The following is a 19590-nucleotide window of genomic DNA, read 5'->3' as shown; positions in this document are numbered from 1 at the left end:
CATGTGTCTCTCACTTTGTCTCCATGAGCTGCTCCAGCTCCTGGGCCTTCCTGCAAAACTCCTCGGCGGGCGGGAAGCTTTTGCCCACCTTCATGAAGAGCGCCGCTATCTTGTTGCTGCGCAGAAAGCCAGCCGCTCGCCGTTTGAGCCCGTGCAGCACGCAAGCCTCCACCGCAGCTGTGCGGACAGAACACATTTGCTTTATCGAGGTGTAATGTGTTAAAACTGTGCGCCGGAGGAGCGGAGAAGTAAACAAGCCCATAAAACCATCTGCAAAATATCGCAAAAAATTATTGTTATGTTACTCTGTGTATTTATGTTATGGTTATTTTTATTATTATTATTATTTTGATGTGATTCCTGCAATATTCTGTAGATCTCAGCTGCTCATCTTGTTCACCTTTTCAGCAGCTCTTCCATATTCCCAACCAGGCTAACCGTTTCTGTTCAGTAGCCATCTCTCCGCGTATACAGCTTTGGTTATTTATTAGATCACTCGTTGTGTTTTTTATAAGATAACATGCTTTATTTTTCATTATACATACAAGATACATACAACGATTTCACGGTTTGTCCGTGAAATGCATGTTGTCGGGCCTGAGGAGGCGCTGCTGAGGATGCGTTGGGGTTGAGCTAAGTAACACTTCAGGTCAAAGCCGAATCAGCTAAAATTAGGAAGTATGACAACAGTTACATTAAGTTTGGCTTTATCAAGAATGAGGATCAAATCCCCACCAAATCTCTAATATTAGGTGTATTTATATGTATTTTTGAAAGCATACATAATTCCTAATGTATTTAACAGTACAAAAGGCTGTTTAAAAAAATACCATCAGCATGAGGAATCTAAAGGGGTTCTTGGAAAAACTTTACCGCTGCTAAAGGGGTCCCTGGACACGAAAGGTATGAGAACCGCTGGTTTACACCATGATACCCATTACAGTATTGTTGCACTTTATACTATATGAATTCATTACACATGCAGTAAAACATTTCAAACTGTTGATTTTGAGCATTATGGTTCACAGCTAAACTTAAAATCTAGCTTCTCCCCTAAAGGTTCCAACAAACTCTTGAGTGGAAATATCTTCAAAGTCTTCTCAAGGGTACTTGTGCGTTATTCTACCACACATTTACCTTCCACTCAACTTTCCATTAATATGTTTAGAACTGTACTTGGCAAATGGCTAACATTTTAGCAATGACCTTTTGGTTGGTTGACATTCTTCTCCTGATTCAGCAGGCCAAAGAGTAACCTGTCTGTATTAGAAATCGTTCTGTTGGTATTATCTAATATTCAACGGTTCAGAGAAACTGAATTTTGGGGTTTAACAAGCTAAATTAAGCAGGAAATCAGAAAAATTAACAGAAATATTTCAATCTATGTTTAAGAAACCCATGGGTTTTACATGTTTAATTGCATCACTGAAATAAATCAGCTTTTCAATGACATTCTGATTCACTGAGCTGCATCTATAGTCTGATTTTGATATTTTAGGTACAATAAATACATATTTCCAAACTCAATGAGTGATTGTGCTAAATAGTTAATGTCATAAATAGTTAACAACAAAAGTTACTGTAATTATGATACGTGTTTTTTCCCCCATAATCGAACACACCAAGAGGGAACCACCATCATAATATCAAAATATAACAACCTTGCTACACAGCATCGCTCATTATAAATCCCAGTGAACTGAGACGCCAGCTGAAGACAACGTTGACGCGCTTCACTTCAACGTGACGTAGACCGAGCCCCGCCTCCTCCCCAAGTCGACGTGGCAGGGCCTGGCGCTGTGTTGACATTTGAATTTTCTGTCAAGACTAATCCTGCAGCTCTGCTCACATGGGGTCAGGGGGAAAAGGATGGGGTTACCATGGCAACCCTCGCTGATGGAGTGACGGAGCTATGGGGGGGGGGGGGGGGGGGAGACGAGTGTGAGGAAGAGGCAGAGGCAACTTGCGAGGATCACGACCTGCCTCTTTCCACCGTCACCGCTTCAGCAAACAACTCCTTCTTACATCCTGTCGCTCTTTTCCGCCCAAGTCTTCATTTCTGTATTTTTTTTTTTCTTCCCCCGTCCCTCCCCTCCATCCTCGTATCACATTATTATAGGAGCAGCAAGGTAAATGTTAGAACAATGAGCCTTATTAAAAGGTCTGGAATTATAGTTCAGCCTTGTTCCTCCCTCATCATCCTCTATAAGTGCTCTCGGATGGCAGACGTACAAACGCCTGCTGCTTTTTCAAATCTGTCCATCTACCGACAACTGAAGACCATTCTGGGAGTCAGTCTCTGCTTTTGCCCTGAAAAGAAACACTATGAATAGCTAAGCTAAATGCAGGGGTCTGTGAGGTGGACACCTTTTAATGTTTTTCAGATGCAAGAGTGTCAGCTTATGAACTAAAACGAACAAAGACATTAACGTTAACTCTCCCAGACTGTAGCTGAATGCGAAAGGGAACAAACACAACACGTGAGCAGGATCAGTACCCACCTGACAGAAAAGAGCTAATTCAGTAAACTGTCTTTAATCATCCTGTATCTGTGGCAACTGAGAGTGTACCAGACTGTTGTCAGCGACATATAGCTGAGCGACGTTCACTCAGAACAGCCACCAAGACAACAGCGCAGCATCTCGCTATAAAAAGATCTGATGTAGTTACACAATTTCTGCTGGAAACAGGTCCTGTATGATCTAAACCTGGCTTCTAGATGCTGTATTCCCAAACACGCCTCCCGAAAAACCATCTGCATGCTGTACAAGTGTAGCAGGTTTTTGTGAGGTAGATAGATGAGACCATGAAAAATAACTTGTGGCTTCTTTCCAGTATAATTCAACTCTAAGTTATGCAAGGCTATTAGGAGAGAGTTATAAATAAATAAAGAATGCAATAACCTGCCTTTGTAAGTGTGTACACTTTTAAATGAATTATCTGTAAAGGTAGCTTTTGATTCTGCTTCAGCATTCAGGCTTTGTGACATCCCTCCCGCTGTCATTTATAGAGGATCTGATTACCTGAAGTAAAGCCGTGTGAAAGTATACCAGAGGCTTAAAGGAGCAGCAGTAGTTTATACAACATACTGGTTCTGTTCCACATGTTCCAGCAATCTTCAGTACTCTCCATATGTCTGAACTAGATGGATAGAGATGCAAGTCATAACCTTTTTTTTTTTTTCTAAAGGAAACATCCAGCCTTGTGTTAAATAATCTCCCAATGCCTTGTGGATTCTTGTCTGAAGGAATCAAACTAGAACTTTTGGGCAACATTTCCATTAGGAAAGTCTGGCATAGAGGCAACACCGTATAAAACTAATAGAACAGCAAAGCCACAGGGAAACATGGTGGTGGGCCAGCCTCATGGTTTCTGTCAAGGTGAATGAAATCATGAACAAATACCAGTGAATTTTGACCCAAAGCCTTCATTTCTCAGCATCCCAGTGAGATTGAGTTTGCTCACATCCAGTTCATCATAAGAATGATTGCATGTGATACAAGTGTAAGTTTAGGAATGGGTTAGCCAAGGTCCAGAACTAAATCCGTTGACTCTGTGATGTCGGTAATCTGATAGGTTTGCAGAACCTTCAAAAGGCAAAGTGGGCAAATATTGGCAAAATGTGAAAATGTGGCTTGCTGATAGACTCCTATAAAGGAGCTATTTTAGCTTAAGGGTGTAATTACCTTCCACTATACTTTAATTTAAATAGCTTCTGTCCAAACTTTATTTATTCATTTTATAGTAATAGCTACCTGTATATCATGCTCACAATTCTGCCTATAGTAATAGCCACCTGTACATATATTCATAGTACGTGTAAACTCTGTGATAATAACAATCATCCGTATATTATGCTTTTGTACATATCTGTAAAACTCTATTCCACCTGTAATATCCACCTGTATATTATATTCGGTACATATCCAGCTGTAAATTTAGTTCACAATACTGATTATCTATATATTATACTCACAGGACAAATCGATCAGTAAAATTCTGTCTATAATATTACACGTCTCCATATTTATTCAGTAATAATCCATGTCCTGTACATATGGAACCATTGTTTATCCTGCACTTGCTGCTATTGCACTTCTGGTTAGACCTAAACTGCATTTTGTTGCCTTGTACCTGTACCTGTGTAATGACAATAAAGTTGAATCTAATCTAATCTAAACACTTATGCAACCCTGCACTTATTTTACATTTTATTTGTTGCCTTCAATTGGAGGGTGCAGCATAAAGGTCACATTATATATGTGGAAAATTAATTTGAATGGTCTTGAAAAAAACTCTCTGTGCAGCACATCACCTGCACTCTCTGCACCAGAGCCGTGTATAACTGTACCATTCTTGTAAAAATAAAGTTCATTATTTTCATAATAATCAGACACCTATCCTAGAGAATAGCAGTTCCTTTCTGACCGTAATCAAAAGTGCAATTTGTATGATATACTTTTTTTTAGGAACGTTCGCAAAAGCAAAATATGTTACTGTCATCAAATAAACAAGCACGCTAAGACATTTAGGAAATATAATTATTGACTGATGGAAACAAATAACCTTAATGAAAATTAGGGTTCAACTCGGTCAGCAGCAGAGCTCTGACACATTTCCCATCCAGCATTTACATTTCATTCAGGCTCGTAGTAGGCAGCTCTCACAAGCAGCCATGATCGAGGAGGTTAATGGCTCCCCAGTGAGCTAACCGAGCTCACCATCTTTCACTCGCTCTCATCTCTGAAATGACTATGGCTGAAAAACTGCAGGGGCTAAAAGTTGGATCACACAGCGAGTCAAGAGGTGGAGGAAGCTTTGAAAACATGGCAGAGAGACGGGAAGGCCATTTTCTTTCTTTTTTTTCTTTTTTTTTTTTACTGATGCCCAGCAATTATTTTAGCAGAGGACATGGACGCCTCTATCCAAATGATAATGTCCACACTGCAGGGCAAGAAACCTGTTGACGCGGCAACATGAAAGCACTAATGGAAGCACACGAAGCACATCATACGGTAAACGTGAGTAAAACAGGACTTTCACCAAAGGATTCTTTAAAAAAAAAAGAAGTAATTTTCATCACTTCCTCACAGGGAAATTAAACTACCGAAGAAGGATTTGGTGTAAGATGATTATTGGAAGGGAACGATGTTAATCTTAAACGGGTATAACAGGTTTTCAGGCAGAGGTGCGAATGCTTGACACACTGTGAGATCTGAAAGGACTGTATATAAGCCTCATTATGTGGAGATCCTATGTAATAGTCTAAGGAGCACTGGACTTAGCACTTTCGTAGCACTTTTACTTTTATTTTTGAATTTTAAATGTTCCCCTTTGTGGCCTTAGTACAACACAGTATAGTTGGTAAACCAACAGACCATAAGTTACCCACATCTTCTTGAATCTGTGTCAGTAAATACAGCAGCTTTACACACCGTGACAAGCTGTCAGCCCACAGAAATCTGACGGGTCCTACAGGTGCGTCTCTTGGCCCACATTTAAAAGGCAACACCATGACGACCACTCGTTTGTTTGCATCATATCACCACACGTTGACCCGACTCCATGTCAAGACAGGGTGTGTGGCTTCTCTCACACTTTATCGGGTTTGGAAGTGTCTCACTTCATGACTTGAAAAAAGTCACTTGTTTGCAGACATGGCTTTCACCAAGTAAAAAAAAAAATATCATGCTTTGTGTGAGGTGAGATTTATTTTGTTCACGCTGCAAATCTGCAAATATCTCAGATTTCTAGTTATTCCTCTGGTCCGAGTGCGAGTGTCTGTATGTGGGCAGGGTGTTTCCCATGGTGCTTTGATTTTAGAAGTGGGAGCAATAATTATAGTTGATAAATTACCGCATTCATAATGTGCAATATCTTTTAGTTATAATCCATTTAAATGTAGCTTCTCAAATATTAATTCAGGGACGTTTTTCTACTCAATGTGACAGAGATGCACAAATTAGCTTTTATTATGTAAAATCTAATTTGATTGGACTTGTATCTTTTTGTTCATATCATTTTTAATGGCCTTCTAAAAAGTTCTATCCAAAATTGCAATGATTATTGCAGAAAGTCAGCCTTCAAAAAGGTAGCTCTGCGATGAAAGAGCCTTTGTGTGGTGCTATTTAAACAGGCCACAGTAGGAAAGATATAGATTTGTCAAGCCCGACCCAAAGACGTTGCACAGCACAGACAGTCATGTTTCCAGAAACATAAAAAGCCCGCAAAGACCTGACATCGACACCCAAACAAGTGTTACCCAAAAGCTGATGACCTACAGTAGGTCTGCAGAATATATCTTGATAATATTTTCATATCAGATTGTACAATATTGATATCCAAAGACGTATTTGGAATGTGATATTTGTTGGCTAACACATTCCAAGTGTGTTGAACACACATTTTGTACGTCAATAAGATATTCAGCCTGTTAGATGGCCAAACCTGAAACATATTACAGTATCTAAGATGCTAAAAGCCACAGAAAGCTCATGACGGGGCATATAGACACATCTTAATACATTTGTATCTCATCAAAAACATTATTTTTTCTACAATTAAATTTAAAAGATGAAATTTAATTATGGTATTTCTCATGACCAGCTACTTTTAAGACAGCGGTCAGCACACAGTCAAAGGAATTGCTAAAGAAACTGCCTGTGCTCAGAGTGCTGTATTCCAGCATGTTAATAAAAGTTGAGTGGAAGGACAAAGTGTGGTAGAAAAAGCAAAAACACTGACTGCAGCCCTAAAATTATTGTGAAACAAAGCTCATTCAAATGTTTGGAAGAGATTCATGCAAGCCACCACACAGAGATGTGGATCCAGGACTTGAGCTACACGATGTGGCTTTATCCGCTGAAATCTCTTCATCCTTTACCTGCTTTTATCCCAAGGGAGGCTAATTATAAATATATCTCCAAGATTAAGAGCTGACATAAATAAATTAAAGAAATTGCCACATATTTTCAGTGTCACAGACGTTTTCTATTCAATTGAAAAACAATGACGGTAAAGTTAAGGGATTTAGAATACTTACTACAGAAGGACACGATATGGCTGCTATCTTCATGAACAAATTTCCTGGTGACAGCTTCCTCCATAATCTGCTTCACCTGTCAATGAAAGAGGAGGCGCTGGATGACTCATTTATTACTATGACACACTGAACACAAACAGTCTGAGAGGGGCTTTTAGCGGAGGATCAGACTAAGTGACAAAAATACTTGAGCTGAGCGAATAACCAGGAGAAAACATGAATGTAAGAGTTCAGCGTCAAAAGTTAGAAGGAGAAAAAACTCAAAGCAACAGCATGTTCAGTTATAATAATAACAATAATAATAATAACTTTAGTTATCAAGTGCTTTCAAACAAAGTGCTGAACAGGATGAGTCATCGACTCTTGTCCCAAGGACCTCTGGGAAACGGAGGATCATTTGGTGCTAGAGGAGGGTAGCTCATACATCACAGACCCCCTATATCTGAGCAATTACCAACCCTCTGCGGGAATAGATGATTCTGTCGCAGATTACAAAGCAGATAGCATCTTCAGATCTTCTAATAAAAAAAAAAAATAGGATGCACATCAGATGCACGCGCCTACAGGGAAACACCCATTAGTTTGGCTTTGTTGTCCCTGTGGTGTGTCCTTCTCCCCGCTGACCTGACAACTGCCGCGCACCACGGGTTCAGGCGAGCGGTGAATCAGCCCCTGTGGTGACTATGGAGACGTGGCCCGGTGTGGGCACTGCTCTGCAATCTGGACGGGGGAATATCAACCTCCAGACACTGCCACGCAGATAGCTGAGCTGTAATTTCCTGCTGAAATTAGTCTGTCCACAAAGAGCACATTACACCGCCAGGCTCATCGTCAACAAACACGATCTCTCCATGCTGGACATGGCTCTCTTTGTGAGGGCATTCATGGATATAATGTGCTTCATAAAGCCCTGTTAGCCCAATAGACAAAAAACTAAACTGAAATCCAAAATAAATATAACTTATAATCATTAAAAACACACAATAAAAGTTCTCATTATTTTACTGCTTGTTAAAAAAACCTGAAAACATTATTTATTTCCTGAGAGAGGAAACGTTTCTTTTTTTTTTCTGCCCATAATCATCACGAGTCAGAGCAAGGTGAAAACCCACAGAGCAGTTTTCAGAATTAGCACGTTCTCCACGTTGATGCAGGTGCAGACATAAAAGCTGAGCCAAATACGCAAAGACGGCGACAGCCAACAGGAACACTTCAGCACTCTCCTGTTAAATGGCACTTCTTGATTCAGTCATATTAGGTCAGCCGGAAACTGGAAGCAAAGTGGAGCATTTAGATCACAAACAGTTGACTATCAGAGCTAATATGTCCCGACAAGCTACTTAAAATATGCAAAGCTGCATTTTAATGGTCAGTTTTGGGCACGATAGAATAAGAAACATTCAAACCAGACACGGAAATGGCAAATATATTAATTTGGCCTAAATGTTCACATTGTTTGACGAATATAGTACAGAGGATTTTTATAGTATTTACACTATTGCCCTCAATAACATTTCTTTTTTAGAAGAGATGGAAAAAGTTAGAGAAAATATACATAAATGCATGCTGTAGAGAAGATAAAAGAAGTAGGAAAGCATTTTCTATATTGTAGATGATGGTCAATCGACTATATGTTCATATGAACTTTGTTTGTGTGACGCCTTCTCCTCTCTGGCTTTTGATTGCTGCACGGAGCACTTCTCACTTTCCAGGCTGGTGCACAGAAGCACCAAGACGTGCAGAGAAAGAGATGCATTGATCTGTGCTTCACACGCCGCCTATATGCACCGTGATCCAGGGACCAATTTACCTTTCAACACCCTATTCTCTATTTTTCTCCATTTTATGTCAGCGGAGCAGGCAGCCCCAGTAAAATGCTGACCGCTGAGAGCACATTAATATCAATAGATGAAGTAGTAGAATAACCAGTAAACATAAAGCAAATCAAAATGATGATGAGGATGTAAATACTCAAATTAATATTGTACGTCCTACCATTTTGGTGCTGTGTGAGAAATGATTTAATTTTGCTAAGTCATGTCACACATTTCTTAATCCAGTCAAATGGGTTAATTTCTCTTCTTTGATTACAAGGAGCAAATTTATATTGCTTTTTTCCCCCTTGTACCATCGACCAATCACAGCTCGTAAAAGACAGTGTCACACCTAACAACGGGGTCAAGCACACCTCCTCTCTAAGATAAAAACTTCTGTCATCTCCTTACTCAGAGTCGCTCTCAGCAGTGATCGGATTCACTCTGAAGCTAAAAGCCCTAGATAGATTTTTAGGCTAAGATAGGAGCCCTCTGAGAGGATGCTGAGAATCTTTGTCAATACAGGCACTGGTTTTTAGTGGCAAGAAAAAAAAAAAAACTATTGAATTTATAATTTGCCAAAAGCCATACATAGCAAAACTGACCTGCAAGCAAAAAGTTATGGAGGAAAATCAATGCTGCACAGCTGAAAATGCTGATGGCGGCATCATGCGGTAGAGATTTATTTTTTTCAACAGGGACAGAGAAGCTGGGCAGTGTTGGTGGAAGATAGATGGAGCTGAAAACAGGGCATTTTCATGTGCTAGAATGGCCCAGTCAAAGTCCACATATAAATCGAACTGAGAAATAGCTGTTTTGCAAAGATTCTAGATGTATAAGTCTAGTAGAGACCTAGCCCAAAAGGTTTGCAGCTGTAACAGCGCCAACAGGTGGTTGTCTTAAATCAAAGGAACTTAATAGAAACGCACACTACCGCTTTAAGAGTTGTATTTCTTAAAGAGTCTGAAAAGCTTTTTCCTTCCACTAGACAATAATGAATTACTTTATAATCAATGTTGGTATATTAGATATAATACAAATAAAAAAAACATTTGAGCACAAGGCTACAATATTATAAAATGTAAAATATGGGCTTTTGCAAGGCACTGTGTTTGGTGAGCTTTCTTTGTAACTGATGGTGTATCTTAAAACATGCATATAATAAGCATCTCTCACAGCGGTACTAGCAGGCATTTCTACAGTTAAATTAAATAAATTAGAATATTACTGAAATGCTCATTAATTTCAGTAACTCGATTTATAATGGGAAACGTGTTATATAGCTTAATTACACACAGCCTGATGTGTCCAAGCCTTTATTCCTTTTAATTATGAGGATTTTCTGCTTAAAGCTGATAAAAACATGACATTTAAAGGAGCAATAAGTAAAATTTCCCCACCAGGCGGGCTGTTGAGCACTGTCTCTAGACCAAAACAAGATATGTGAAAAGCCACGCCTCTTGCTAACTCCCCTCCAGCTGCAATCCGCCCCCCCCCCTTTCTCCTCCCCTTTTCACCCGTCACCTCCTATGCACATATTTGCAAAGAATAAATACACAGTAAAACAGCATCACCTTTTGGAGGAACATGTCTAGTGAAGAAGTAAGTAACTCATAACTTTATAAAGCAAGGGAACGTTTCTATCAGCTGGACGTGCTCTCTGCCATTTTGCTCCTACGGTGGTATTTTATTGGCAGGGAGGGGCTAAGCCCTGAGTGGGAGCTGTTCACGTGCACGTGCATTCACGTCCACGTGCATGTGCACACGCTGCCGGCCGACCCGGCTATGTAAACAAGAGACTGGAAAACAACACAGAGAGATAATGAGTGACGTTATACCATATCCCATCTAAAAAGAAACCTTTTTAGTTCCTCACTAACAAAAATGACATTTCACTTATTGCTCCTTTACATTTAGAATATTACATCAGACCAATGAACAAACATTTTAGTACAGATATGTGGCCTTAAGAAATAACAAAAAATGTGTTTAATACCTGCTTAAAGGTTGCTATCTCCAGAAAATATTTTTAATTCTGACAAACAGGCATCATCGGCACTTATATTCAGATTTATTGGATATGAATGTAGATAATTTTTGTATGCTAAATACTAATGTGTGATGTGATTTGCCCAAAATCAACCTAATAACACTGCTCAAATATTTATCTAAAGCCAGATATCTTAATAGTATATGCTGTTTTCTGTTCGCTCACAGTGAATAAAGTCAAGCCTCTCATCTTATCTTGGAGTAAATCCGTACTTATATTGGAAAGCAAAGTGTGTCGTCCAAAACAAACAAACAAATGAACAATAGTCCACCCATTAAACACTGTCTGCCATCTCACAGTTAATGAAAGGGGGGAAAAAATCTGCCCTTCAGAACATTTGTGGAAAGCAAACCTGGCCTAAGCTGCACTCCTTAAAAACATTTACTTATTCATGCGGCGCTGACTAATTAGAGCGCAGTCATTAGAAACAATCAGTGCCATTGTTTATTTCAGCTGCAACAGATATGATTCATGCTGCCAACACAGCAGAGACAGCAGCCGTCTGATGAGACACCCAGCAGCTTCAGCTCATGAATATACCACTAAAAAAAGAATGCACAGACACCGAGACAAACATGTAGGACACAGGGGACTTAGTTCCCTTGGCTTCCCTTCCTGAGTACACCTGACAGAAAGAAAGTTGATTGATTTGCTCACTTGTGTCTGCTCATCCTTCTCATCTAGGCTACTGATCAGCCCTCTGAGGAATAAGTCTCGCAACGCGTCTGTGCGCTGGCAACCTGAGGGTTTCTATGGAGATGTCACGAGTCTCGAAGTGGAACTCTCCATCCAAAAAAGATGCAAGAAAAAAAAACCAACAACCTCAATTCATCACTGACAACTCCCCATCTGCAGTTGCCAATAACACCAACTCATCAGTAAAGCAGAAATCCACCAGTTTAAAGTTAAGTTTTCACGTGATTTTTTTTTTTTTTTTTTTTTACAGCTCGGCGATATTTTGGCGAGACCCGCGGCAGCAAAGCCGGATAAAGCAGCTCTAACTAATCACTGTCTTGAAGCAAACCGCTTTACTGATAAAAGATCTACTGAGCACTTCAATTACATCCTGCAACAGCAAGGAATAACAGCCAGAGAGAAAAACTAATTTACTAACATCCACCCTCCATTATTCATCGTCTGTGTGGTCGGTGAAGAATGAAGGGAGCAAGTGATGGAAAAAAAATGAAAAACCTAAGTCACGACTGTTACTTATGTAAAACCGATGCATCAGTTTGCTATCATGGTTTTTTTTTTCTTTCTTTTGCACACGCTGGTTTGAACTTTTTAATTTTGCAATCAAGGCTGGCTTATGGCTGTTTGTCATTTCAAAATCACGACCACACATTAGGATTTTCTCTCAAGGAAGCAGCTAATACAGATTCATCTGTTCCAAAAGCTTCGGTATAAATATATTCACCTCGGCTCAAAAACAGTATCACGGTCTTCACGTCATAATCTCTATCTGTGTGCATGATGGAAGTAATATGTCCCTGAGCTTGTTCCCTTGGAATTAAATAATCAACCCTGCATTACTGTAACGTTGTCCATCAATACACCAATGGGACATGGAAAAATCTGTTCAAGCCTAGAAGAAAGAACGAAAACAGTTCACAGGAAGCAGGAAAGGAAAGGTCGCTGCTGTCTTTCACTCACTCCTTCAGCAAACACAGGTGTGCATTTGTGTTTGTTAAAGCATGACATATGGAAAAGGCAGAGTGTGACACAGCGGCACAGGCGCATTGAGCGAGGTTGCTGCGTACTGAAGCCCAGGTAAATAGGGGTTTGCATTCACACTAATTTTCTGCCAGGAAGGTAATTCTGCTTTTACAGACAGGCTCGGCTCTCTGCATAATGGCCCACATCCAGGTACGTCTGAGCAGCCTGGTGGCAAAAAAACAGCTGGATAGAGGCAGAGCGTAAACACGCGGCATAGAGACACCATATGGTACAGCCCGCACCGAGCAATGTAACTCATAAGACATGAACCAATATATCAGTTTAAAAACTCATCCGCTTCAATTAACATTAATTCATAATTTATCATACTTCATTTGAGCTAGTTTGTTATACTTAGCAAAACAAGGAAAAAACATTTTAGTTAGACTTTAGGTTTCTCGAAATCTAATAGTTGCAAAAATGTTTCCTCTCAGGAGATTTAATAATAAAATTAAATTACCTTGAAACAGCAATAACTATAGAGTTTCTAGCTTATATTCTGTTTAAAACTTGTTTTAAAGAGTCACAATAAAGTATCAGCATTAAAGTGCAGCATATAAATGTATTTTTCAACGCTTATGTGCGGAAACTACCTGTAGCCTGTTATTTTGCTTGTTACATTGTCCCATAAAAGGTTTGTGGATGACACCACTGTGGTGGGTCTCATTTCACTGTGGTGGCTCTCAGCAATAATGAGATCCACTTCAGAGAGGAGGTCCACAATCTGACACAGTGTTGCTCCAGGAACATTCTCATCCTGAACACCAGCAAGGAGGTTATAGCGGACTACAGCAGGTCCTGGAGAACTGAACACGCTCCTCTCTACATACACGGGGAGGTGGTGGAGTGTGTTGACAGCATCAGGTTCTTGGGCATTCCCATTTCCTCTGACCTCTCCTGGACTGTGAACGCCTCCCACCTGGTGAAGAAGGCCCAACAACGACTCAGGAAACTGAAACGGACTGGACTTTCTGCTCAGCCACTCATAAACTTTTATAGAGCTACAATTGAAAGCATCTTGTGTCTCAGTGTGACAGTGCGACATGGGAGCTGCATGCCACAGGAGAGGAAGGATTCAGCATGGGTGGTAAGGACAGCACAGGGGATTGTGGGATGCCGTCTACCAGATCTAGACACAGTTTATGCAGCAAGAGTCCAGAAAAGAGCCAGACATATTCCCACAGATGCCACCCACCAGTGTACTGTATGTCCCACTTCCATCAGGTAATCGATTCAGAAACATTAAGTCAAAAACTAACAGACTTCAAAGCTTCTTCTTTACCAAAGCTGCAAGGTCTATTGCCTCATGCAATGAATCAAATAAACTACCATATTTAGTTTCTCAGGGAGCGTTTGTTTGGACATCCATGCAAATTGCACAGTTGTTTAACTTCAACATTAAAATGTTTCCTAATCGCTAATTGCACACTTTAACTTGTCTGGGAACGTCTGTCTAATGAATTCATGCAATAGCCCAGTATTTTATATCATCCTGTAAACTGACTGCTGCCTGTGTTTTTTGACTTAAACATAAATTGACTCAAGCATTTAAAATTTTTGGCTAATGACTATTTGCACACTTTTGAACTTCTCAGGGAATGTTTGTCTGATACATTCATGCAAATCCACAGTAATTTACATCGTACTGTAAAGCGACTGGTTTTCTGGCTTTTTAAAAAAAAAATTGTTTACCACTTTCCTGGTAAATAAATAAATATGAGATGCTAAGGAGGACTACTTTCACAATTTTTAGTGTCAACATTTAAAGTCAACTATTTAAATCAAATATATTTTTTTTAAATCAAGGAAAACAAATGCTGAAAATATTGTTTCAGCATGAGTAGTCTGTAAAACGGCTAATGTCATCATCACATAGGCTTAATGAGATTTGTGGAACTTATTTTTTATTAAGATTTCTTTAACTAAATAATTCAATTCAATTCAATTCAATTTTATTTATATAGCACCAATTCATGAATCATGTCATCTCAAGGCAATTTCCAAATTTAAATAGGATTTGTATGATTGCTACAATTGCTTTTATTTATATATTGTATGTCAATTTGATTTGATACATAGACCTAAGCAAATATTCATAGCCCTATTTGAATGGCAAGTCAACAAAATCCAGGATCTCTTTTTTATAAAACAGGCAAAAGGTGATTTGAATTGCCCACATTCATTCTGTTCTTCACAAGGAGTAGACCTGAATAATACATCAAGTCAAAATACTTAACTCACTACCAACGTATCTAATATCAAAAACATAATAATTTGGAACCAATATTTGGCTAGCTGAACTATTTCAAATTTATGGAATTCAAACTCTGCTTTCTAATTATATATCTGGCCAATTATGTGCACTTTCTCATTTATGTGCTCGACTTAAATAGATTGTGATGATGTAAAATAAACAGGGTAGTGAGGAAAAGTTGGGTAGACCATAATCCAAATTGTCATCACAATTTTCTACAGTTATCTTCCAGTGTCATGTTTTCCTAATATCGTGCAGCCATTCGGGCTCAAAGTGAGCGGACTCACAAAAAAACACAATGATGCTGGTCCATCCACCGACCCGATCACTCTGCACAAGGTTTTAGCCATACGCAAACAGAGCAAGAGAGTAAGAACTGAAAAGAGCCACTGTGAGGGAAGCTAATCACGTTCAGTGTTTAATCAGAGGAAGTGTCTGGCATCCAAAGATAAGACTGCAAACAGGATGGAAAGGAAGACAATTCAGATCAAAGCCTTTCGGTTTTTAGTGACAGGATGTCGTTTTTAGGTCTTTGTTCGGCAGAAATTAAAATCAGCAATTAATCAAGCCTGAAAAAGATAACTTTTAGGCTATTTAGCAAAGAGCAAAGCGATAAAGAAAAGGAGGTTTGGATGCTTCTGTTCAGAAAAAAGGCTGTGTGTAAGAATCAGCGTATAAATAAAACTGCCTTTAGTTTTCGCCTCAATTTATTTCATTATTTTTTTTACTTTTGCTCAATGGAAAACTTTTCTTGAGATAAAAACAAACAAACAAAAAGAAACACAAAATCCCAGTCGGACAGTGTAGATAAGGTTGGGAAGCTCCAGAATTGGTGGTGGTTATTTTTGGTTCATGAATGCTAATGCTGGAAAAAATTAAGTCTCATGAACAATCAAAGCAAAAATAAAAAATTAATAAATCAATAATCAACACATAAGGATAATGGACAACTGAGTCACAGTGAAGTCTGAATTTCCAACTGAACATTGCAGGAATACACTTATAGTGGAATTTCTATAATTTATGCATTTCTATACATATTACCATTTTAACATATTACACTAAAGGCAAACATCGTACTCTAAAGTTTCTATTTGTGAATAGAACATAATTCCTTCTTTATTTAGGTGCATATAACGGACAATAATACATTAACAGGACAGCGTTGCCACTTGTAGTTGGCACAATAAAAATCAGCACATCTTACCGGCCTGAATCTGGTGGTGCCAAGAACAGACATCACATGTTTTACAGCATATTCATTTGTTAATCTTCTAGTTTAAATTCAGCTGGTTTGTTACAGCTAGTAAAACAAAAAGGATTTTCTTAAATTAGGATTTGGTTTCAATGAGAAGCTCTAAGTTTATGGAGACTATCAGATTCTCCTATTTGTTTATGGAAAATATGTCAAATTAAAACAGCTACTGACACAGAAACAGATTTTCTAAACGTTTCTGAGGAAAAAACCACCAGTGCTGCATCAGCTCTAGCTAATTAGCTGCAAAAGATAATGTTTCACAGAGGCGGTGGCTGTAAGGCTGCATAGCTGACCCCTCTTAAAAAGGCTGTGGACATTTCTCATACAGAATTATATTTAAACAAAAATAATTTAGAAACTCATAAAACTGTTATTATTTATTGTATTTCCTAAATGTTTATGAGAAGAAATTGCCCAACTCGGGTAAGCTTTAGCATTAGCAGAAACAACTGGCAAAGTTAATGTTTCACCAAAATTTCTAAGACCTGAAACATCCAATTTAAACCAGAGTAAATAAAAATATCCATTTAACTTAATCGAGTTGCGCAAGTAAGACTGGCTTGTAAAATTGTATCGCCATATTAAGTTAATAAAATATCAATATCAAACATACAAGTGAAACATACAAGTTACATTTTTAAGAAAATGTGACTTGTATGTTTCACTAGTTTGAGTCACAATCTCTACAAAGCATAGAAAGGTCCATGCAGACTAAGGGATGAGCTTAATATTTTATTAAAACCTTATATTTTAACAGGACCACAATCTTTATCCAAAAACTTAAAACAGAAATGTTAAACATCATGTATTTTCTTTGATTTTAAACAGAAAAACAGTAATTATTCTATATTGCAAGATTATCTGATGTTTCAATTTGTACAATGATGATACTGCTATCAATAATGTGTGTTTTGTTTGATACATAATAGAATTCAGTGGTAGTTTTATAGAAAACAAGCTTATTGTGCAGCACAGTTGGCATGTTAACAAATATGCTAAATAGAAATTGCGAACTGTAGTTTTAAACCAGTGTTACCTTAAGGCAGTGTTATACTGTCATGACTGTCTGGGTTTACCAAACCTGGAAATATTTTTAATCAGCTGATTTTCTTTAAAGCAGGAGAATATTGTTGTAGCTTTCTTTCAGCCACCTGAAGTAGGACAGGTGCACGGCTGCTACTCTATGCTTTAAACAGCCGGTAAAAAAGCCCATGGAAAGTCCAGCACTTTCTCCCGGCCTCAAACATAGACACAATAAGACAGAAATTAATTTTGTGTTTTGAAATTGTAACGTTTAAAAACATTGGAATACTTTGAGTAACATGCATGCAAAGTGTGTAAGTTTAGTTTTTTACTGACGCTTTCACTGGTACAATTAAAAGGATTTGCCACTTCCACACTTGGCACTCAAAAACCTGCAGGTCTCCCTGCATGTGGGCTAACACAAAGCAGATTCAATGAAAGACGTATTTTGCTGCTTTGAAACTGCTTTGATCTCGCAGTCTCTGCTGCAGGTGTGTTAAAGATAAAGAAAGACTTATAAAACAGATATTAGATGAGTCTTTGTCTAAACTTCTCTTTATATATGTGCTGATGCAAAGAGATTTGCGTCACATCATCATCCTCAGTTTGCTTTGATTTGGACAAAAAAAGACAAGCTTTAAGGTTATAAGCGTTCACAAATATGTTCCAGTGCCTTGTGGAAAAAAAAACACAGCTCTTTGCCCACAGATAGAGCCTAGATTGGATAAAAGCTCTCTAATCATCTGCAAGGATAACTAATCTATAAAGGATCTGTTATTATGGGTTAAATGTCAGGTCAACTAAAGTTTATAATATTTAAATCAACATCTGCTTCTCAGTGTTTGGGAGGAAACCCAGATCATCAAATTATTGCAGCTGCCTTCATGTTTGCTTTAACTGACCACAGTAAAATTAATTAGGAGTCTCTCTCTCTCTCTCTCTCTCTCTCTCTCTCTCTCTCTCTCTCTCTCTCTCTCTCTCACACACACACACACACACACACACACACACACACACACACACACACACACACACACACACACACACACACACACACACACACACACACACACCACTGTATCCAAATAAAACAAGCAAATGGTCTGTCACAAGGCTAATGATCTCCTTTGCTGCGAGTGCCAGCATCTGCTTCCTTTGTGTTGTTTCTTCCCTCTGAGCTGCAGCAAACTAACAGTAACAACAATAGCCCATCACAGATCTATTAATAATGATTCATATTTTCAGTATAGAATTTAACAGTTGTTGTTTTTTTTTTTCTTCTAAACATTCAAACAAACCTTGCAGATCAGACATGTTTAATCCACGCACAGTCAGATGTCAGAACGGTGCCCAAAACAGAGATGTGAGCCATGGGCTGCCACAGACTAGTCGCTGTGAAAGTTTGAATGAGTGCAGTTTGAACAATAAACCCTATAAGACAGTCTTTCCGAAACCATTCTCCGGCTGAAGTGAAAACACCCACCTCCTTTTTGACGGTGCGCAGCAGCTTCTGGCGGGTCTCTGCTTCTAAAACAAAGCAAAGAAGGCATGGTGGATAAATTTTTTTGAATACGTATCCGTGTCCATCCATTATAAACAATCTATTTATGCTTGATAAATATAAATGTAGATCCTTTTTTCCCCCCACCTGCCATGATTGTTGCCATGGATCCTGCCTCCAGTGTGCGCGCAGCACCGCTCCCTGTAGCTGCGTGTCACCCCAGATGGAGCTCACGACTCCTCCTCTGCTGAACGCACCCCTTTCCTGCGCTGCCATTGGCTGAGCGAAACGCCAATTAACAGCGCGGTCAGTGAGCCCAGCTCCAAACGCTGTGTATTTAGTAGCCTTTGTGTGCAAATGTCTACACACCAATGATAATGATAGGGTGAATTTTGAGTTTCACAAAAAAATATCAGCCATTAAAATGTTTAAAAATACAGTTGAGTTTCCAACAATGATTCATTTTAGCTGGCAAAAAAAAAAAAAAAATAATGATTTAGAAAACAGTGTAATTTATGAGTTTCCAAGTTGTATATAACAAGTACAGACTGACAAAAGATTAACTCTTCCAAAGAGAGCCACTCTGATACACGTGTTAATGCAGTAGCACCACTGAACATGATTTTTTTGGTTTTTTTTCACACAGGGGGGAGGGGGAACAGCAAGATTACTCAAACAATATTTATAAGTTTTTCCATTTTGACTTCCATTACTGGAGAAATTAACTAAAAGGTTTCCTAGATTTGGAATTTTATGTGGAAAAGTCAAGAGTTTCTTACCAAGCAATCCAGTCCTTAAAATCCAATATGGCTGCCTTGCGTCTGAATTGGTTCAAGATGCATGTTTGCACATTTGTCATAAACAATATCTTAACTTAATTGTTAACGCATACACAATGCAATGCAATCTCATTTATTTAAAATGTTGCTAAA

The 19590-nt window shown here is 38.7% G+C and overlaps 1 protein-coding gene across 4 annotated transcripts in view; it reads right to left on the bottom strand.

The window, feature by feature from the left end:
• sgsm1a (small G protein signaling modulator 1a) overlaps positions 1 to 18898 on the bottom strand; it is a 39583-nt gene extending 20685 nt beyond the window's left edge. For 3 of the 4 annotated variants that reach the window (XM_021316956.2, XM_012863588.3, XM_021316957.2), the window contains exons 1-4: positions 18806 to 18898; positions 18641 to 18684; positions 7043 to 7118; positions 15 to 177 (exon numbers count right to left, since the gene is read on the bottom strand). In XM_021316956.2, the coding sequence (XP_021172631.2) occupies positions 15 to 177; positions 7043 to 7118; positions 18641 to 18684; positions 18806 to 18824 (302 nt within the window). In that variant the 5' untranslated portion in view covers positions 18825 to 18898. The remainder of the gene's footprint in view (positions 1 to 14; positions 178 to 7042; positions 7119 to 18640; positions 18685 to 18805) is intronic. The other variant, XM_036143673.1, reaches the window with a different exon arrangement.
• Between the last annotated feature and the right edge of the window lie 692 nt (positions 18899 to 19590).

This window comes from Fundulus heteroclitus, chromosome 12, assembly GCF_011125445.2.
Source record: "Fundulus heteroclitus isolate FHET01 chromosome 12, MU-UCD_Fhet_4.1, whole genome shotgun sequence".
NCBI classification, from domain to species: domain Eukaryota; kingdom Metazoa; phylum Chordata; class Actinopteri; order Cyprinodontiformes; family Fundulidae; genus Fundulus; species Fundulus heteroclitus.
Note: the sequence above shows the minus strand (reverse complement) of the source record. Positions and strands in the feature narration are given on the sequence as shown.